We start from the raw sequence: 22,452 nt of genomic DNA on the forward strand, positions 1-22,452 counted from the left end.
ACCACAGATGAGAAGGTTTAATCAGGTATTGTCAAATCAGAAAAAAAATAGATTTCGGGAATGATGAGAGATGGATCCCAATTAGCCAAGTAATATAAATGTTTTCCAAAGTTTCAAACCAATGAATGAACCACTTCTAGATCTCTATTTGTCAACTCTTGATAATACAATGCTTATATAATGCAAGAACCATTGTGCTGAGAACTACAGCAACAGCAAGGACAATTACGAAAGGTCTTAAATAAAGCTCGATGTTAAAACTAGGCAGACAGCAAGCCCACACTGCCAGTGGACTATAAATGCAAACTTTCACAAATACAGACATGCTGACATTTGGTCAAACTCAGCTCCATATGCATAAGCAAGCAAGGAGCTTTCCGTAAAACACTGCCACTCTTCCTGAGGAGGAGCAGTTTACATAATTATTATGAAATGCATATCTCATTCCAAGGCATATTTTATCAAGTTAGTATATGTTTCATTTAGTTTCCTAACAATCTATTTCATTTTGCAGCACCAGAGACAGGATTCAGGAAAGGAGCACGTTCAAACTTTGAAGCAACAGTTGAAAAAGTTGATAGAATCATGATTGCAGCAGAGAGTAGACAAAACAATATAAGATATATGCAGATGCTAATTATTGGAAATCTTTCCCATTAACTGCCTCATTTCAGCATAGCAAGAAATATTAATAAGGTACAACAATGTTCCAAAACCATGTCCCAAAAAAACGATTTGATATTTTAGTAACATTCAATTTACAGAGTGAAACCAAGAGGAGCACAAAATATGCTAAATACGTTATAAAACGTTCAACAGCTTGAAATTTAGACTGCCACAATCCCTTCAGAATATTCGAGAGAAAAACTTATCTATGTTAATTATTGACTTCAAAGAACACAAAATCTAGCATAAAACCAAATAAAAGGATCATAAAATCCATTGTTTTAGAAGAGGGTCAGGGTGGAAAGTACATGCTGGCAGCAAAGTGAAACCAGAGTAGTGAGCAGGAAAATCTGAATAACAATATAGGCTTTAATGCGAAAAGCCAACAACTATAGGTTTTTCACTTTAAAAACTCCACCTTAAAGGATTATCTAAAATATGCAACTTTTTAAGGATTTATACATACCTGAGCTTCAAAAGTGAAACTCTCCACAGAATTCTGGTTGTCTTCTAAATCTGAAGAAGCCTTTGAAGCTTTTATTAGCTCCATACTATCTACATTCTTCTTGTCTCCATCAGAACTTAAATTATCCATCAACAATATATCAACATCATCTGCTGGTGAGACTGAATAGCTGCTATCATTGCTCAAGTACGTATGCTTTCTCAAAAGTGAACCATTCTGATGGAGATATTTTTAAAAATACAATCAAGAAGTTTATAAAATAAAGACAATTCTGATAATAGTTACATGACAGAAATTCACGATCATGACCATCAAATACTCAATAACAAAAACATAACATATAAAATTTGCTCTTTATAGAGAGTATGACAGCATTCAATGAATAACTCAACCATAAGACAAGCCATAATAACCTTTCATTATACAGGGAACAGTATTCCACATTATATCACTTTTAGAACATATTCTTGAAGCCAAACTATATTTTCCAGTATGTAAAATTCACCAATTTCATACTTAATAGGTATGCCAAGGAAATAACCAAATGAGAAGTGATAGCTAAGATCACTTTGCCAATGCCCACAAATATCCTGGCCACGCAGGTGTTGACCATTAGCTGGAACTATTAACATTTTAGTGTGATCATTTAGAATTAGTTGTGAAATGCATTGGACATTATTCATAATGATTGTGGTTGCCTATTTTATATGATGACAAAAAAAATACAAAACAGACATTCGAACACTTAGAAATATTTCCAGTTCATGTCTGACATTTCTCATTGGCATATTCATTTATGCAAAGAAGCTGAACAATATCAAACAAAACACAAAGTTTAGAAGCACAAATACCTCAATTTTCACGTTGACAAATCGCAACCTCTTACCACATCCAATGATAACAATAGGACGAAAACTTGTAGAGTGAGACTCCTTTGCATCATTCTCTTCACTTAAAATGATAGTCTTTCCACAACCATCATATATATACTCATAAATGCCATGGGTATCGGCAACCAACTGTCTGCTTGATGACAAGTGCACAACATCATCTTCCTGTTTATAAATAATATCAGAAAGCACGATGCTATTATTTTTGCTTATTGGATCATTCTTCGGGTCCATTGTTTCTTCCCTTCCAGTTATTGCCCCCAATGCTGGTACAAAAAACTCACCCAAAGCAAGAAGGAAATCCGGCACAACAAGTACTCGAGGCTGCTGAACTCGAAGCACAAATGATTGGGAGGATAGCCGCCATCTGTAATCCATTAAGAACATCGTTGAAATGGGTACATTTTCAAAACCAGCTTCAGAATTCACTCTGCTCGAGCTACGCTTGTTTAATAAATGTGGAAAGTTTCCATTGGAAGCTTGTTTGGAAGCATCAGCAGAAGATCCAAGCATGAGTCTCATTTCAGGCTTTGTATTGGAGCGGATATCCAGAACAGAAAAGGTCGGGATAGTCACATACAAATCTGTTTCTGATAATGAAGTCATTCGGTATGATACCCAAAGGCCTTCTAGCTAGAAAAAAGCAAGAGTATGTGTAAGTGAAGGCATAAAACTTCAAATTAATTAAAAATATCCAATCAAGGCTATTGTCTTTGTACTTATTACAAACAATACATGCTTAGTCAAGAGCAAAACATTAAACAAGAAAATAAAATATCTAGCCTCAAAAACAAACAATAGCAATAACAATAGTAAATAAATATCAATACTCACAGCTATACGAGCTAAAGGTGATTCCTCATGAATGCCATTACACAATTCCAACAATGCATAATTGACTTCAACTGCCACAGTAGTTACACTACGTGATAGAAGCATCTGACTATTCATGTTGACCTTATCAACCAGTAGCCTCATTGTATCTTTAGAACCAGATTTGCCGCCACGGAAACTTGGAGGCAGATTTGGGGTTTCATTGAAATTCATAGTTGTACAATTCAGAATAACATCATATTCTTTATCAGACATTACACCATGCAAAAAATCAACCTGCAGAGAATAGCATCAAAAGGAACTAACTGAAGAATTTTATTGTAAAAAGGAATCACTAGCAAGGTACTCCAATCCAACAAAGCCAGATTTCATATAATATGAACTTATGAAATGAAACTAAATACTATTAAGAGTTAAAAATTAAGAAAAAGAGAGCAAGGGATACACCCCCTGATATATGACAAGATATAATGAAAAAAAATTATATTTGGAACAATGCAGCCTCCATTAATGCATTACAAAGTATAGGAAAATGAGAGTTCTAAAAGAAAACAACTGAGAAATGTCCATGTTCAGTCATAGTGCTTAATAGTGCTAAAACTGAAACCAGTTAGGCAGTGTAAGACAGTCTATTATGTATTCATATAATCGCTAAACAAAAGATTAATTTTTGGGTTTCCAACTTCAATTTGAAGGACCCAGATGCCACTAACGTGTTTTTCATAGGGTAACTGTGCACAAGTATCAACAGCAAGAACTTGAATCTAACCCAGTGCAAAGGTTTGCAGCCATTATTAAGGGGAAAAATGATAAAAGGGGAAAAGACTTAAATGCAAGATGTAGTTTCACAGTTTTCAGTATGAAGGAACAACTAACTAGCATGCGCACAATATTACCCACTATATCAACCTAACAAAATGGAGCAGCCACTATAGTACTTTAACAATTATAGAACACCAAAATTTCAAGTTCAAAGATTACCTTAACTTCCAAAGCAAATGATGGGACTTTTCTGAAAACATCCCTCAAACTCCGTCTAACATAAACATCGAGCCCTCTGCCTTCACGAATCAGTGGTTTACCAATACAACCATCAATTCCCACGTACATGTTTACTCCAAGAATCTGCAAATTTAACACAATTTCAACCATAACTTAATACTCAAAGTTGAGACACTGCATAAACATAAGCAATATACCTCAGCATGAAGAACATCAAGATGAACAGCTGAAGGGTCTTTTTCAGGAAATCCATGCCAAGTTATTTCATTAGTGACCTTTAGCAGACCCACATCAAGTTGAATGAAGCTGCAAAAAGAAAATATATTAATAATATTCACACAATTCAGTAATATAAACATCTTGGGAAGTTCAATTTCTAATTAAAAAGTATCCTATTCCAGCATTTGCTAGGAAGTCCTATATCTAAATTTATTGGCAGGAACAGAACTTTTGGTTACATGGGAAGCAAGGAAGGCAGTTTCCAGATATTCATTCAGATCAAAATTAAAGTTCAAGATGGATACTCAGCTCAGTGCAAATTCAGACTTGTTCCTAATAAGATTTTTGTTAATTGGGGATCGGATAATTAACGTAATGTGCAGGTTTTTGACAGCATATTGGGTGATTCTGTAACCATTTCATAGTGTTTTTTTTTTACCAGTTCATAAATGCAGCAAACAGTTTTGCTTATACTTGGATAAACAAAGCATCTTATCCCCAAAAAGTCTACGAAGAATAAGTAGAGGAAACAGGAACAAGGCTAAAGACATTGAAAAAGAAGCAAACAGAAAGAACTTTGCAAACAGATGCAAACCTAGAAATATGCTACTTATGTTAACTGTGCTAATTGAAAGTTGAAACACTTTTCAGAAGTTACAGTTCAAGAAAACATTGATCATATTGACAGAAATAGTAAGCTATATGCCATGTAAATTTACACTCATGTGAATTGCTAACATTCAGGCATAAACTAAATGGATACAAGGAAAGCAGTTCTCGATCTTTACTATACAATCTCAAAACTGTTTAATGCAAAATTTTAGAGAAGTTGGCTAACCAAATGAGTACTAAATAATAACAAGAGCTGACGGAGTATAAACTTACTCTCTGCTCAGTGAATTCCTTGGAACTATAATTATAGGAGTGTCAAGTGTGAGATCCAGCTTCAAAGCAGTAGTCCCATCAATTTCGGATTTCTGAATTAACCACTCAAAATCGCCAACTTTATCAACAAGTTTTATTACTTCTTCAGTATGTGGGGTGGCAAGCTCCATAAAATAAACTGTTATCTGCAGAACCGAGTTTCCAGTCATTTATAGATACAAAATAACAAACACTGTGATAAGAACAAGAAAGGTGGGAATAGTCTAAAGAATAAGCGAACAACTAGACTTAGTGCAACACAAAAATGATCAAATGTTGGCTATTTGTGAATACAAGAACTTCAAATGTTAAAATGTTAACCATAACTTAATGTGCGAATGCTAAAACTGAATACAATTCAAACTGTATCCCAGCATACCTCCTGAATAAACCTATAGAGGAAAACAATTCGAACGGCAGAAAGTCGCCCAAACAAGCTGTAATCATACCCTTCATAATCATCATCTCCAGCACTGAACGAATTGAATTTGAACTGAAAAAAGGAAAATGTGAAATCAGCAAACATGTATACAATCAAAAGTAATCTAAATGCCTCATATGCCAGCAAACGTATATCAGCATAAACATCAATGTACCTTTATAAGGGATTCAACCCCTGGATTACGTATATCACATAGCCAACCTAAGCAGTTATCTGTTCCAAGTGACATATCACGAAGTCTCAAATTTCCCAATGTACCTTCAATAGAAAGGGATGCCGGATGGACCTTAGTAGGAAAAGTTTTTAAAAAATCGTCAGAAAGTAGAAAATTATGAAACCAAATCCTAAGTAAGATATGCACAAGAAATTTAAAACCACAGTTGAGCTGACCCGGAGTTTATAGATGTAACAAAATCAAAATAAAATATGAGAATCAAATTCAAATTGCAAAAGAGAAACCATTAGAGACAAACATTATTAGGTGATTAACAAGATGTTATCTTCACCTTAAGATCTAACAGGAAACTTTCTTGCACAAACATTGCCAACTGAGATCCATCCTCCTTGTTAAGAAACACAGTGACACTATCAACATTCATGTTCAAATAGAATACAACACGAGCTTTACCATGCCCCAGCAACCCATCAACACGACCACTTTCTTCAGCCTTTTCTTTATTCATCAAAGATTTATCATCCAATGTTTCATGTACATCCATAACAGTTGCTGGATAGCTCATAGAGCCTAAATCCAAGCCAAACCCAATCAAAGCAACTAGAGTTTGTCTGTTACAAAAAAATTCCAGCTTGGACATGCGAATGCTCATCTGATAATTTCAATTGAACCAATTAGCTGTGTAATTCAGTCAAGTGAAGGAAATTTAATGGATGTCAATGATGCATATTCTAAATACCTGTGTGTCAATGCCATCATAAAAAGGTGAACCAGAACCCCTCTTTGAGAAAGTAACACATACAAAATCCAAATCATCACCACCTTGAGCTTCATAAAATATCTCTCCAGAAAGTCTCTTTCCTTGTAACAAACTGTTTTCATGATTTAACACTTCAGAAGACTCAAACCCAGAAGCATCCTGCATATCCATATATTGTGAGAGAGGACCAGGATCAGTCAGAGACATAAATTCAGGCAGAGCATCCTTGAAAGTATCATCATCATCTAGGTGCAACTCAGACATCTGGTTTCCTTGTGAACCACAAAATTGATGGGATTGAAGTGAAGTGTCATTTTTCAGCACAGAGCAGGCCAAGTACTGTGGATTGCCTGACAGATGACCTTGAAGCTCATCCTTTATTTTCAAAGAATGCAGCTTTGTCTTCAACAATAGGTCACTCCCCAAACTAATCATTGTCACCTGTAAAAAGATATTGCTGAATAGGTAATAGCAACAAATAGACGAATAGGTAACTCAATGGAATTAAATATAGTTACTTGGGGTTGAAATAAACAAATAAAAGATTTAATGAGAGAGAACAATATACAGCAGTAAAAAATCTAAATAAGAAACTAGCAGAATGGTAATTCTGCTGGAGATACCAAAAGGCAAGCAGACATACCCACCCTCAGTAAAATAAATCATATAGAAAGCACACGCACGATATCTTCTATTTGTTTGAGAACATGAACTATTTTTATTTTTACAGAATAGAAGAAATACGCAAGAATATTTATTTGAGAATGTTGAAAGAAATAACCAGTCACTTGATCTATTTTTGGAGCATACAGAAAGCTAACTCCCTATATGGAGATTACTGGTATTTCATTTACTGAAAACATCTAGTTTTAATGTTATAGTGCTTTCTCACAAGACTAGATATGTATACAAGTAATCATTTGGATATATCCCTTTCCAATCCCATGAGTGGAATTTGACAACACATATAAGCACCTCTTTCATGACAATCTGCAAGAAGTTTTTGTTTCTTTGTATGCGATCAATAAGGGTAAGAGAAGACTGATGCCAAGGTGAGACGGAACTGGCAAGCCCAATTTGCATAATACCACAAACAAAGCTGATGTATTGAACTCTATGATGATTGGCTGAGACAGAATTTACAGTTATATTGCCTAAATGGTATGTTCAAATCTTTAACCTAGAAAACATGATTTATGTACAAGATAAATATCCCTACTCCATGACATAAAAGAGAAAACCTTTTTCAAAAAAAGAGAGAACCAGAAGAGCATATTCCAGATTAGAAATTTGTAGAGATAGACAAATAGAACCCCTTTTCAAGTATGATGGTAAGCTATAAGTCACCAATGAAACATACAAAATATCCACGTCAGAGTTTGAAATGAAAAAAAAATGGTTCCACTGCAATTCTACCACAGGATAACAGGAGCACTATGACTGAGATTCTCAGAACAATAGGGTTCAGATATAGATGTCAGTGGCACCTCCCATCTCAGTAAGAGTTACTTGCAAGCAAGATGACAGGATGTTTACTGCTACTGTTTCCAGTTTTACATTACCAAAAGAAGAGATCTCCTCCAAATTATTGTAAATAAATTTGCAGGAAGTTTTACTAAATTAAGTTTCATCTTTATCATATCCGAAGGGATGGTAGGAATAGGCTGGGTTCTTCAATCATCAGTACAGTTCAAAGATGCAGCAACCTAGAAAATAAATACAATAAACCTAATTTTCTCAAAATATTTTAATGCTACACATGCATGCCATGATGAAGAACTGGAAAACAGAGAAGAAACAGATTTTTAAAATAAAGTACAAAATTTTAAAAATTTGAGTTGCTTTCCAGCTTAAAATATCACAGCAATTGTTCATATTAACATTTCCAAATTGGTTTAGCACCAAATAGCAACAGAAAGTTGCAAACCTTTCCACCACTAGCAAGAACCTCAAGAATCAGTTGCTCTTCTAGTTTCTCAGCAACACCCTCTCCTGTCTGCAAAATGGTGTAAAATTTGATTGCTCAATAAGTAAATATTTTAAGAGACATTAAAACGAAGACATTGGTTAAATATCTAAAGTAAGTTCTAGCCAGAAATCCATCAAGTTTTTAAGAATTGTATAACCATAACCTTTCCATATATGTATAACTTTGTCTCCACAACAGCCCCATTAATAACAAGGTCTGCTGCTTTTGAATTTCTTGTTTGAGGATCATCAGATTCACTTATACCATCACTTGTTTCTCCAAGTATATCAACAGATGGAGGAGCCTACATGAATATGAAGTAATCAAAACCAGATGAAAATAAATAAATAAAAAGAATGAAAAGGAAACTTTATATCATCGCCATACAGAAGCTTGATATGTGGCTCGTATAAGTCCTCTCAACCAAGTTATCTTTTCTTCCTCCCCTCGGAATTCAATAACCCAGGTACCTGAAGACTCTAAAGCCTGGAAAAGACACTCATATTTGAAACAAGGAAAGAAATTATTATTCAAGCCCATGCAAAAGTACAATACCATAAAGTATAATTTAACAGTTTGCTTTATATAAAATCAAGAGTGTTTGTTTTACCTAATCAAAATTAAGAAAAAAACGTAATGCTTTTCCTTATAGATAAATAAATACCAATTCCATCTGGTTTGTAAAAGCATCATAACTATTAAGCTTACCTTAGATAATGAATAAATATTTTTACCTGATATAATGGCAATATTTAATATAAGAATCCCCTCCTATAATGTGAGAAACCAGTACACACCAGAAAATCTCCTTCCATGAAGCACTTATGAACGTATAGTAATCTTATGACCTAAACCGGTGCTTCCTGTGGCCTTGACTCTTGATGTTTAATACTTCTTAAATACTCCCTTTTTTTTACCATCTTTAATAGTCAAATTAGACCATATTTCTTCTGTAGATACTGATTATGAATTAATCTTTACTACCAAAAGACATGCTAGTTATTGAGGAAACTATTTAGTGACAACCAAAAAGAAAATGAAATGTACCACAAATTCTTAAGTGTAAAATAGTGGCAACATACAATGAACTTTTTCCAAGAAAGGACAGTAGAATTGAACTTCATACCTCCTCATTTCCTTGTATATCATTTCCAATCAAAATTGATCACTTGTTCTGAACTGGAAATTGATACATAATTCGTTAATCATCTATGTTAACATGACTCGGGACATGGGTGTCGTACACAGGTAAGGATCTAAGGGTCAGATTCGTGAAGTGGTAAAATTTCTGACACGGAGACACTGTCCAAAATTGGGACACGGATACTTAGGGTGGATTTTTTATAATACCCATTTTTAATTTTAAAAAACCAAATTAATGATTTTAATGTTTAATTTTTAAAATATCAAATCTCTTTTTAATGCTTTTAAAGGTTTTTATGATATTATATATGGTCTAATTGGTTTAATACTATACCCATATTCTTTTACTTTCTCTTTTATTTTACCTTTTTCCCCTGCCAGACTCTCCACCTTCCTAGTTTCCTTTTTACTTTTTTTCTCGCTGACCTTCACCAAAAATTGTGCCTGACATTATTTTTATATATTATTCTCTGTTATGAAGGCAAAAAGTCTTATGGCATTTATTATCCCTATTATTTATTGATTTATTTCAAACGTTTCTTTTTTTCTCTTTCTTCTATCATCGTCACCTTCTACCCTGTTTATCTTTTCCCTTCATTTCAGCAAATCAAAGTTTTTCTCCTCTTCTCAGATATAACCCACAGCCGTGTCCACCTTTTTTCGACGGATCTGATCCGTACCCCATGTCAGATCATGTCAACACAGGTACGGCACCCCAAAAAGCCAAGTCCGGGTAACGAAGTTAATCATTACCAATTCTCGCTATCAAGTTAAATACTTGAGGTTTAAGGTTTAAAGAGATGGTAGAATTTCATGAAAACTGATAAATGCCAGGGAGATAACTGAGAATCTGTGAGTTTTAATAACTAGTGACTAGAATGTTATTTTGCAGGTTACCATGAATGAACAGGCTAGCAGATATTCGAAGCAATCACAACTTAACATGAGTGTGTCAAGAAGTCAAAAGCACCAAAGATGGAAAGAAGATAAACAACTTTATTTTAGCAATATTCCTAATTAGAATAATTCGTTAAGTACTTTACTCCAATTAGAAGTACATAATTTTACTTTCTTATTCTACAAGTTAATTTTAGCTTTTTAGTCTACAAGAATAAAGCCCTATACTCTCTCTTTCTAATAAGTCTAAGGTTAGCAGCTCTCTTTGATGAGTTCTAAGGTTAGGATCTCCCTTCGACAAGATCTATTTATTAATAATCATAGGTTCTTCACATGATAGGAACTGAAATAAGGCTAAAGCTTTATCAATCCAAGATGGTTTTCCCGTGAATTGCCCGGTGACTCGATCCTTAACCCATGAACTTAAAATCTAGAAGAATTAGAATAAGACACCATACTAGCAATGAAAGATCACTTTGTTTGCAAGATTAAATGGCTCACCTTCTTAGTGTCCATCCCTCTTGGACCCACAGCAATACAAAATGGAGACCCACCAATATTTGTTGATGGAACCTCATGCACCTGTCTTCCAGCCATGCTGCAGGGTTCCAAAAATTAAATATAGATTAGATTTCCTAAAAATACCACAGGGACTATCAAATAGAAAAGGGAAATCAGTGAAAATTCAAGAAGACAGAGACCAAAAACTACTATCCTACATATTAACCACCAATTAGGAAATGAACAAAGGCAAAGAGATAAGGAAGGGCCCACACCTCAAGTACCGCGAGTAGTTCTGAGATTTTTCAGATTCCAAGACATAAAGATAGAATCCAGATAACACAATAAAACAGGGCTGCCATGAAGCAACAGAGTTTCCAATACCCTAAACCAACAAAGTTAATCATGGTTAAAATCAGGTGCATATGGACAAAGTACCAATTCTAGAACTCGCTTTTACAATGGAGTTAAAACCAAACCCGCCAAACTAGGATTTTGGCATCAGTAGCAAGATCTGCAGCACTCCAAGGAGTCACCCCAGCTTGGAAATCAACACCACCAGGCTGACCACAAGGATCCATAGCAACATATAATATGTCTAACAGTTCCATAAGTCGGCAGTATCTTTCTGGTGAAAAGTGAATGCCAAGATTCGGCACTTGAACAGACACATGGGTCGACGGGTAATTTAGGCGAGGAACTTTAATCTGCAGTACCAATACACAAGTAGAAATTATTTGAGTAATTCAAGAAATTCAAAATGAAAATGATCTAGTGATAGGTTTTACTTGCCGCAACCAAAAATAGATAAATCATACCTGATCAACAACTACTGCCATCCCGCACTTATCAATGAGAGAATAGAAATTGCCGAACTTCTCCAACCCAGGAGACATCACCATTGATCGATTGCTAGAATTCGGTTCAACAGAAGTGCAGCTCTGGCAATCAGAACCACAATCTGTAAAAAAAGCAGTAATATCCCTTCCAGATATGTACACGCGAGAATAGATATTCTGCCTCTGTTCATCAGACTGACTCTCCTGCCATAATGATTAACTGTTTAGGCAAATAAATTTAATTAATGGCAATTTGAGAGGTCACTAATTAATACACGTACCATGGTATGCAATGTAAAATGACCAAAATCCAAAAGAAAATGGCTCTGACATTTGGAAGAGCCACGTGTCCTTAGAGGAATCCTAACTTTTGGAGCATCAAGATCAATGTCCAGAGCAAATCTGAGAAACAAAGCAGAAAAGTAAATAACCATATAAAAGTTATCATGCTTTTTCTCTTAAGCTGAAACTAGGAAAAAGAAATAAAATCCAGCATTGCAATAGTTACTCTAAGTTATTTTCCAAGATAACAACTTGAATTCTACCATACAGAAATTTTTCTGCTGTGTAATCCAAGCTTAAAATCAAGAAAACAAGACGTAACAAACTAATAAACCAAGCATTGGTCCAAAACATAAACTCAATTATTTACCCTTCATGACAATAAATAATGAACAGAAATTAAGAATGAACCATCCTGCATCTCAAAGTTTGCTGAAAAAAAAATTCAAATGTCAATCCAAGCTTATCAAGGAGGGAGAGAGAGAGAGAGAGGGTATGCCTAAAAAGGACATGGGAATACTCCACTTTTGGGGGAATTTTAAAAGACCGTTCTGTTTTAGAGCAATAATTATAACTGCACAAAACCTAGTTACCTTCCTTTTCATTGTTTAGCTAGTTTAATATTGTTTTATATTTACATATCCTTTTTACCAAACTACACTGACATTGACTTCATGTCATTTTGAATGCCCAAAATATTTCAATAGATACAGGGTCAACACAACAATACCAAACCATGCATCAATTTAGTTTTCACTTCAATCATATGAACCTTAGCCTCACTTGCATCAAGTTTATAAAATGGCATAGCAACCTCCAAGCAACATGACCAGTACTGACATGAATAACATAGCCAACCCTTAATAAACAATTATTTCATAGACATGTTCCTCAACTTCAAGCCCTTTTCAACAGAATGTATATCAAATAAGATAACACAGCTTAAAACATAATATCAAGTAAAAAAAAAAGCACCAATAAAATGATCAAACAAATGAGATATGAAGAACACAATTGAAAGTAGAAACAAGCATTTAACCTGCTTTGTTCCTCTAACACTGTTTGAAGCTGCTCCTGTGCTCGACGAGTCACTTTTTCAATCTTCGTCTACCATTGGTTTTAAATAATTATCAGCACAAAGGATAAAAGAAGTTGTTTCTATGCTCATTATTCTACAAAGTGACTGAGACTGACTGAGTTTGGTATCATTTAGTCAAGTGACGCCATGCATTGACACAAAATCCAAATTATATCATAAAATATAATAAAAGATATAATATCAAACTTAAGCATATTTTGAATAATTTGTTTTGAGAAAACTACCCCTTATTTTTATAGTTATCGTAAATTCCTGTTCTTAAACTATTTTTCTCAGTTCTTTTTAACTTTTATCTTTTTTTAACCCACATAGTGGATGTGTAAAATTCTAGTTCTATTAATGTCATTACCTGCAATGCAGTGGCAGTTTCCAAAGCAACAGTTGGACTAACTGCATTACTCCTCTTCACAAACTCAAAAAAGCGATCACAACTTTCCTTCAAAATCTGCAAAAAGCCATAAGAATTTATCCAGCCTCATCTGCTAAGAGGTGATAAAACTAACTAAAAGAGAGCAGAGAAAGTAAATAAAGGATCACTTGCCGAATGTTAACAGATGAAGTGCAAATGATGGATTTGAACAAGGAAAAATACTGTATAAAATATCCGGGGGAGCAAAATAGTTGACAACAAAGACCAGGAACTTCATACTTTCAACCAGAATTAGAATGACATTTTCATAGCTTGGAAGGTTAAGGGCCTCCAGAGAAGGCCTCACAAAATCTAGTAGGGTTACCAAGTTTGCTCCATTACCCCCAATGGGATTTGAATACAAACCATGTCACTCAGCCTGCATTCAGCTAGACCTTTCATATCAGTCGGGCACTACCCTTTTCATTGCAACATTTTGTCTTTCCTCGATCCAAGATGAGAGATTCTATAAATCTAAGGGATTATTCCTACCTTATACTAGTTGTTGTCCTCCTAAGCAAAAAGGCTTGGAGCCAATTTTGGAGATCATTGAAAAGCATTATCATAGTTGACAGATCAACAAGATACTATCTATAGTACAAGATGCAAAACACAAGTCAGGATAAGTGTCCATTTGTAAATTGATGCTGAACAACCCATCCTCTTTTCCTTCTAGGATCAAAGAAATTACCGTAACATGACAGGGGGAAATTGTAGCTGACAACCTCCAATCAACATTCTCTCCCACTGGTGAGTGGACAAAACTAGCAATTAACGCATTCACCTTTTTCTCACTGCAGACACTCTGCAGACAAACCCAAGATAAGGCAATGCATGTCATTATATCATCATCCAATCTGGCAATAGCATAGAGTTTGAATCTATTAAAGCCATATTTAAAAAAAAGGTTAGTATAAACTTCTCCCTGGTATTCATTTTAAATCTTTGGTTATCATCAACTAAGTATCTTTTAGAAAGAAACAGCTCAAACATGCAAAGCAAACAAACCTGAGCAATCGAACCTTCAGGGGCTGACAAACCATAGAATCTTAACCTTACATCACAATGGGTACTGCGATGTTTAAACTTCGCAGACACATGAAGTTGTTCAAATCTACCACAAATAATCTCTGTCTGATTTAGATTGATGATCCTCGCAGCAGCTTGACTAATAGATACAGCAGCCATAAACCGGATCATACTTTGCAAGTCCTTCCCTGAATGTGACATCAAGTCCTCAGCTGGCTGGTAACTGAGTAACTTATTGATTGCCTCCCACTCTTCTTTACTCAGTCCTTCATCTGTTAACTGTGATCCATCCAAAGCCTCCCCATCAGATGCATCTTCAGATTGTGTGCGCCTGAGATTATAGGTAAATACAATTTGTAGAAGTTAATGTTTGGGGGGAAAACTAAAAACAAAATCATAACCAAAACCAAGTTAATCTTTTCATATTTCCACATACCATATTGATGAATACCAACTTTTCTTCTTAAGCCTTCTCCGTTCAGCTGCTTCCTTTGACTTTACAGATTCAACCTTTGCATGTGCAAGTAACCTAATTGGTCCAAGCAGAAATGGAAAATGTTAAACATTTGACCAATGAAGAAGCAACATCGTTGAACTATGTTGTACATTAATATCCTCAATCACTTTTAAAAACAGATTCGCATAAGTATGTATATACATATATGCATCTATATATATACCTAGAGCAGTCTATTCAATATTTGAATAATAATTCATCATATAAATAGAACAAATATGGTAATCCAACAACTTCTAATCCTAGCAAGTAGTTGAACATAATGAAAAATTATGGCCAAGAGAAGACATTCATAATAGTGCGCTTCTCTCTCCTTAGTAAGCCATGATAGGTTCTGTATCTTGACTGACCATATCTGTCCCTAGTCTAACATCATTTGTTAACAACTTCGCTGGTGTATCTGGAGGCATCTGATACATGTCCATCCATTCCAAATGCATATCCATACTATAGCAGGACATGTACTGGTACATAGCAACTGGAGCCAAGTCCAACTTTCAAAGCAGAAAACATGACCGCTGGTTTCACTATCATCTAATTTCTTTAAATTATTACGCTAGAATTCTTTTCATTTTCAAAGAGATACAGAAGCATAAATACGGCTAAATGGCAAGAACATGACTGCTAGTTTATCATCTAATTCCTTAAAATCATTAAGCTAAAAATCTTTCCATTGTCAATGAGATAAAGATGTATAAATACGGCTAAATGACAAGAACGTTCATGTAGCAATCACAAAAGCAGTCAGAATCTATGGATGTTTCATCCTTAGCAGTGGAGGTTACTACTGACATCATACACCAAATAGCAAGTTGAGACTAATACAGGACTTTGAAAACTAATTACCTAAAACAAACCTAAAGTTATCAGCCTGCAAGACTATAACTTCATGTACTAACTACTAAAATTATGCATGATCATGATGGCTCACAATAAGCAAACCTATCTAGTTTCCACTTGAGCTTAAGTAAATTTGTGCAGTAGTTACCAAACAATACCTCAACTAAACTAAACCATGTCTTCCCAGAACTAGTAAAAGATTGGGACGTCCAGCATGCAGCTCATTTGTCCAAGCAATGACCAAGTTGTGCTTTATTTCAAAGAGGGGGAGCAGCGAGTTTAGGCAAAGCTAAACATTCTTACCTCCATAGAAGAATTACTTTTGAGTCAAGATCTTTCTCAATGTCTCTAACTTCTGACTTGTCAACATTGGATGACTGTTGTAGCAAACTGGCATACAAGTGAACATAACGCCGACGAAGCTTGCACATAAGTGAAATTCGATCCCACGAGAACCGAATACTGAAATAAAGATAAATTTTAATGGGAGGATACATTTATTCACACAGATGATGGAAAAGAGACAACTAATCCCAAAGAAAAAGGTTGAATTCAAGTGTAAATCTTCAGATTATCAGACAAGGTACTCTTCAGAGTAATTATCAAATGCAAATATTTATATAAGGATTACTCCATACCACATTTTCCTCTGCTGCAATGCAGCCTGAGCTGCATATCGCCACCACAAGAAATAAGACTCCTTTGAAACTGGCACCATGGGTCTTAAATGGGAAATTTCAATATATGTCCTATATCTTGAAATAACTTCAACAAGTTTTATCCAATCATGATATTGTGCCTGTAGAAAGGGAAAAAAGGTTAGTTTCAAGACTTGATTAGAAGAAGCATTTCCCTTATTGTTTCTTGGTTGGAGATGCAAAGAAGACTGAACTTTAGATCTATCTTATTCTCTAGGGAATAAATGAAATGGGATATTAAGTAAATACATACTATATATATGGAAAAAGAATAAGTATAGGACCTCAGTGATGGTTAAGGAGACATCACTTAGGACAAGAGAAGCCTTCTCAAAAGGAATACTTGGATCATTTCTTTCTTGATTGCCAAGCCTGTGATACTTAAGTACTCCATTGATTGGTGACACCAAGTAATTGCGATTCATAGCCCACTTCGACACCACTTCACATCCAGTAGCAGGTTCATTGATACCATCTTCAAATACCTGTATATACAACAATTTAGCAAGATGAGACATTTAAAATTTAGTGAATGTTTCAGTTAATCATCATCATGCTAACACAACGAAAATTATGGAACTATGGGAGTGAATGTGATTATAACGCAACATAAGAGCCAAACCTCAATCCACTCTTCGGGACTAAGATCTTCCCATTTCTTATCCATCTTCCAAGGCAGTTTATCTGAATCATGATACATAGCAAGCCTCTCCAGTTGCAAAGACTGAGCACAAACTTCACAGGCATTAGCAAGAATATTTTGCATGTCATTCAAAAACAAAAGGCAGCAGTAGCAATTATTGACAAATCAACAAAAGAAACCTAAAAGGGAAAGCATAAAAAACTCAGAAGTTCAAAAGGAGCATAGACCCATCTTCTCCCATTCAATTAAATGTGAAATTTTTAAAATAAATCTTCAGTTTGGCATGTAAGTGGAGTTGTTTAGACCATGCCATCATCCAGCCACTTCCACAACCTAGTTTTCACAAATTGTCCTCTCCAATATGGTATGACATCCAACTCACAAATCATGGCTTTGAATTCAGTTGCAAGCTATGTTGCTCAACCTCGGGAACGGGTGTTGGATACAGGTACGTGTCTAAGGGTTTGACTCGTCAATCGAGTTAAACTCAAGACTGAGGGATCTGGCACAAAAGGATCCGAGTAGAAAATACAGATACAGGGACTCATTTTATATGTATTTAAATATATAATATTTAATTAAACAATTTTTTCAACCATTATCAATTATAAATAATTTTGAAAAAATATAATATTACTTAAAGTATAATAATATATTATTTGGAATTAATTTATACATTCAATTAAAAATATTTTGGGCTTTCATATACAAAATAAATAAAGACCCAAAATCAATATATAGGTTTTTCAACATTTTACCTTTTCTTTTTTAACTTTACTTTTTTACCTTTTGTTTAATTATCTTTTTACTTTTCCAGCCTTTTTTAAAGGTTATTTTTTCGGTTTTCATATTCTTTCTTGGATTCCAAGATTCCAATCTTCTTTTTTCTCTTTCACCCCACCCAGTTCTTCTACTTTTTTTCTTTTCTTCTCCTTCTTCACTTCTCACCCAGTCACAAAAGTCTGACAGATCCGACCCATATCCCGTGTTGTGTCGTGCCGACATGGGCATGGCTGTCATTTTGCCGAGTCCCGAGCATCAGAGGTTGCAAGAACTCAAAGAAAAGACAAACAAATTTCTCATCAACTCAATGTTTTTCTAACCCCAAAATTTACTGATAAAATTCAGTTCCAATGAGGGTTAACGAAAGTCTAAATTCAAGAAGACTCGTATCATCATCATGGAAACTATATTCTCTAATTTCAAATAATAATAATGCATTTAACTTCACAACTTCAAGGAGCCCCAATCATGCATTAATTGATTCATATACTTGTTTCGAATTCAAGTGAAAGTTCCATGCATACATAAAACACAAAATTTGAAACATCAGAAAATTAATCTTTTGCCATCAGACTTGAAAAGCAGATCGCCATTTATCAAACTGGAATTTTGTTTATTCAAACACACGTCATCCTCTCTTGAGAAATCCAAGAATAATTATTAGCTTCAAAGCAAGGAGAAATTGAGAAGCATCTAGATGCCACACTCTATTTGGATGCAATACCCTCTATATCAAGAAACAACCATAGTGTTTAACCATTAACGTCTTTTATCAAATTACTTATACCCTTCTCAAGTCTCAACTGTTTCAAAAGGACAGTAGCATAATCTAATATGGTAGGAAACAAAACAGAGCTAACCTTACGCAACTTATCCAGAGCACCACTGGTATCAAAGGTCTCATTTCCTTGCTCATCCATCGTAACAGCAGCAAGCTTAGCCAGTGTAACACCAGAAGCAAATGGATGGCCTGGATTGCTACAAGATTACAGTCCATTTATGTTAGTAAAGACAAAGACAAATATGGAACTGAGAGATTAGAAGGAAAAAACTATCTTAGCGTACAAAGGTTAAGAAAACTACAAACTGAAAACAGACAGAAAAAAAAAAAGCACATGATCACCACCTGATGCAATCCTCATATCTGATATGTACATTGCTAATAGTTATCTTCAGGTTTCCAATAATTGTAGCAATCAGAGAACCAAGCCATGAATTCCCAGAAGAAGGCTGCATATACAAACAGAAAGGGGAAGAAAAGAGCTACCAATGAGTGACTATTATTAGCAAAAAGCAACACATTTTCTCCAAGATACATAAGCTGATATGTAATAACAAAGAGCATTATCAAATTAGTCAAACTAACACAAGCTGCATAAAATAACTATGAAAGATATAAAGTAAAACAATTAGCATATCAAGAGCCATCCATCACGTTTTTACCAGGAAGAATATATTAGCAAGAAGTGAACTAGGCATGCGGCAGATAAAAAAATGTATTTCAGAGTATCTTAGTTAATCTATAAAAACAGAACAAAACAGTATCGAGAGGAAGTAAAACATTTTTAGCATCCATAGACATACATTTCCCAGCTTTGACCCAGCTATTGCTTCAAGAGTTGCAGATTCTGCCTCCTGCAGACAATAGCATAAGTGTAAAATAATTATGTCCTCATGCATGACCAGAAATGAAAACTCTCATACAGCAAGCCATCAAATTACAAAAATGCTTGTATGATATGGCATCTTGAGTGCACAATTCTACATGACTGCACGACCATGTAAGCTTAGGATAATTAGTTCAGGTTGCCTTCAGTTATTGAAAACGTTATGTTGAGCATCCATTTTTACCCTTCCATATATGGGGGGTGTAAGAAGAGGAAGAAAGAAATAAGAATAAAGTAATAACAATCTATAGAAATCATTATTGATCTTAAAAACCAAAAGGATTGTAGATCTTTCAACTCAACAACACAGCAAAAACCAGTAACGAAAAATACAATATTCTCAAACTGTTGTCAGTAAAGTTGATGTTAAGAAATATCTAATGTGCTACAAATAATAGCTCCTGTAACATATCTCTATACAGAAATGTACTATTAAAAGAACGAAATGTAACAAAATCATTAATGTTTTAAGCATTAGATAAAAAATCCAGATCTTTAAGGACTCCATTTGATGACAAATATTTAGTCATGAACTTGATGACAGAAGAATGTTATTGTCTTACTGGTAAATTTTCAAGAAGAATATAGTTGGAGGAATCACAATAATATTCTGCACACATGCTTTAAGCATACTAAATCATATATGAATGCAAAAGTTTACCTCAATTTGTTGAATTTTAGCCTTGAAAAGTTTTTCCCTATCATCCTCCTATACACAATTGAAATAAGATCTCAAATCAAAATAGAAGAACGTTAAAACGAATTCAATCCTAGCAAACAAAATATAATCCTACCTTAAGAGTCTGGCCATAAAGAGCTGGGTGAGCAAGAAGAAATACACGATCAATAAGAACTATCACAGGTTCTTTACCTAAACTTTTCCAAGGAACCTACAATGTAAATTACAAAAATGAAAAAGAACATAAATAATTAGAACAAAAATTTATATGTCCAAGCATATTTAAAAACTAATATATAAGAAGGATTTGTTTTTCCAAGACCATTCAATGGCTGAAATGCCAGAAGATAAACCTAGTAGAAATAAAACGAACACTCATGATGAACATAGTTACCTTCAGAGTTATGGTTCCCACAAAACCAGCTTTGACGGTAACTGGAAGATTTAAAGAGTTTAGTGCCTCTGCCTTCAATTTCAAATCCTTGAGAACAACATCACCTGTAGAAAGAAAGAAATTTTGTAAAAAAGATGCCATCATGTTCACATCCCAAATCGGTTTCATAAGAAACTGCCATTTAACAGTTGTAGCTCAAACAGATGGTAAAAAGATCAGCAAGAAAAGAACAGAAGAACAAAGAATATTTCCTATGAAGAAAAAAGAATAGTTCTGAAGAAACCTTTCCAAACACTGATCTTTAAAGTCTCTAATGAGAGATCATGAACATACTCCCCCAAATATCTTCGAAGCAAATGCAAAACCTATAAACATAGAACAATATGCACAAATTCAGTAGCCTGTAGCCCCAAAAGAAATGTGCAAACAAGTTATATTTGCACAAATGATCAATTGTCTAAAAGCCATAATAATAAGTAATAACATGAGAAAAATAAAAATATAATAAGCTCAAAGGTTCAACGGTTAATAAATAAAAATATCAAGGAAATATGATGATTGAATGAATGAATGCAGACATCGAATTGAAACCAAACATCCACGTATCATTAACCATGTTAGCTGGTTCACATACCTTGATATCATTTAGAAACGAATCTCCCCACTAGAAAACGTGTATAAATTTATGCCTAATATAAGTATGTTTCGTCACTCCTCTCTTATCATCTAACACTGCTGTTATTTATGCTCTATGTGATGATAACCACGTAACTCATTTTGCATTCTAATTTACAACGGGTACAAACCCCTTTTTTTCTAAGAAAAAACCCTTAAATTTAGGCTCCTCCGATATAAATCGTTAAACAAATACTCACCGAACAATAACAATTTAATTGACAAAATTTATAACCTTCCAAAATATTGCGAAGCTATATAGACTCAGCACTTGAATTACTGATTCGTTCAGGCAAGAAAAAGAAGCTTACATGAGCTTCAAACATGGCGATGATCGAAAGAGTGCCTCACTCACTCCAGCTTGGTGATTCGGTTCGAGTAATTCAAAATGAGATTGACGGAGAACGTCCAATAAAAGCCATATTTTAGGGTATTTGATTTGGAAGTATGTGATGGAATTAGGGTTTTCGGGGAGCGGTGAAAGCTTTTGAGTGATTGCACCGTATACAGCAGAAGAAGCGGACGGTTCTTTCCAAGAGAATAGAGAAATGTAGAAATAAAGCTGTTATATTATCATCGCATTCCATTACATAATAAATTCTCAAATGGAGAGAAATTAAAATTACTAATATCGTTTAGGATGCTTGCTAATAAAAAGAACAGTGCACAATCAGAAATTTAGTCCCCAATGTTTATATCTTTTATTAAATTGGCCACTTTTAGCTAAATTTGACCATTAATTTTTCAAATGGAATCAAAAAAAAAATTTTTTAAAGTATCTATGAGAGCGCGTCTAGTGACAACTCATTCATATTCTGCGAGCTCATTAAAAGGTAGACATTGGCCTTGAGTTTTAAAGTTGTTTCATATCTAAAGTAATGATCGAACTCTCGACCACTAATTAAATAGGAATTCAATTAAAATTTGATTTTAATAATGTTAGTGTGACAACCCTCATAGTAATCCATGTATATTTATATTGACATAATATTATTTGTTTTATATGTCAT

General features: G+C 34.4%; 1 protein-coding gene across 4 annotated transcripts in view; it reads right to left on the reverse strand.

Annotated features, from left to right (window-relative positions):
- The window catches only part of LOC107896585 (uncharacterized), a 38,472-nt gene extending 16,442 nt beyond the window's left edge, over positions 1–22,030 (reverse strand). For 2 of the 4 annotated variants that reach the window (XM_016821783.2, XM_041079154.1), the window contains exons 1-35: positions 21,754–22,030; positions 21,051–21,132; positions 20,768–20,871; positions 20,489–20,584; positions 20,356–20,403; positions 19,612–19,662; positions 19,154–19,257; positions 18,888–19,005; positions 17,224–17,325; positions 16,886–17,086; positions 16,542–16,702; positions 16,207–16,365; positions 14,983–15,075; positions 14,526–14,877; positions 14,209–14,322; positions 13,458–13,553; positions 13,049–13,116; positions 12,009–12,129; positions 11,707–11,931; positions 11,368–11,595; positions 11,164–11,273; positions 10,889–10,985; positions 8,735–8,833; positions 8,511–8,651; positions 8,306–8,374; positions 6,358–6,819; positions 5,950–6,270; positions 5,598–5,729; positions 5,381–5,494; positions 4,963–5,147; positions 4,056–4,164; positions 3,838–3,981; positions 2,857–3,132; positions 1,984–2,655; positions 1,133–1,348 (exon numbers count right to left, since the gene is read on the reverse strand). In XM_016821783.2, coding sequence (XP_016677272.1) covers positions 1,133–1,348; positions 1,984–2,655; positions 2,857–3,132; positions 3,838–3,981; positions 4,056–4,164; positions 4,963–5,147; positions 5,381–5,494; positions 5,598–5,729; positions 5,950–6,270; positions 6,358–6,819; positions 8,306–8,374; positions 8,511–8,651; positions 8,735–8,833; positions 10,889–10,985; positions 11,164–11,273; positions 11,368–11,595; positions 11,707–11,931; positions 12,009–12,129; positions 13,049–13,116; positions 13,458–13,553; positions 14,209–14,322; positions 14,526–14,877; positions 14,983–15,075; positions 16,207–16,365; positions 16,542–16,702; positions 16,886–17,086; positions 17,224–17,325; positions 18,888–19,005; positions 19,154–19,257; positions 19,612–19,662; positions 20,356–20,403; positions 20,489–20,584; positions 20,768–20,871; positions 21,051–21,132; positions 21,754–21,768 — 5,685 coding nt within the window. In that variant the 5' untranslated portion in view covers positions 21,769–22,030. Of the gene's footprint in view, positions 1–1,132; positions 1,349–1,983; positions 2,656–2,856; positions 3,133–3,837; positions 3,982–4,055; positions 4,165–4,962; positions 5,148–5,380; positions 5,495–5,597; positions 5,730–5,949; positions 6,271–6,357; positions 6,820–8,305; positions 8,375–8,510; positions 8,652–8,734; positions 8,846–10,888; positions 10,986–11,163; positions 11,274–11,367; positions 11,596–11,706; positions 11,932–12,008; positions 12,130–13,048; positions 13,117–13,457; positions 13,554–14,208; positions 14,323–14,525; positions 14,878–14,982; positions 15,076–16,206; positions 16,366–16,541; positions 16,703–16,885; positions 17,087–17,223; positions 17,326–18,887; positions 19,006–19,153; positions 19,258–19,611; positions 19,663–20,355; positions 20,404–20,488; positions 20,585–20,767; positions 20,872–21,050; positions 21,133–21,753 lie in introns of all 4 variants that reach the window. The other 2 variants (XM_041079153.1, XM_041079152.1) reach the window with 1 other exon arrangement.
- Positions 22,031–22,452: the final 422 nt, after the last annotated feature.

Source organism: Gossypium hirsutum, chromosome A10 (genome assembly GCF_007990345.1).
Source record: "Gossypium hirsutum isolate 1008001.06 chromosome A10, Gossypium_hirsutum_v2.1, whole genome shotgun sequence".
In the NCBI taxonomy this organism is placed as follows: domain Eukaryota; kingdom Viridiplantae; phylum Streptophyta; class Magnoliopsida; order Malvales; family Malvaceae; genus Gossypium; species Gossypium hirsutum.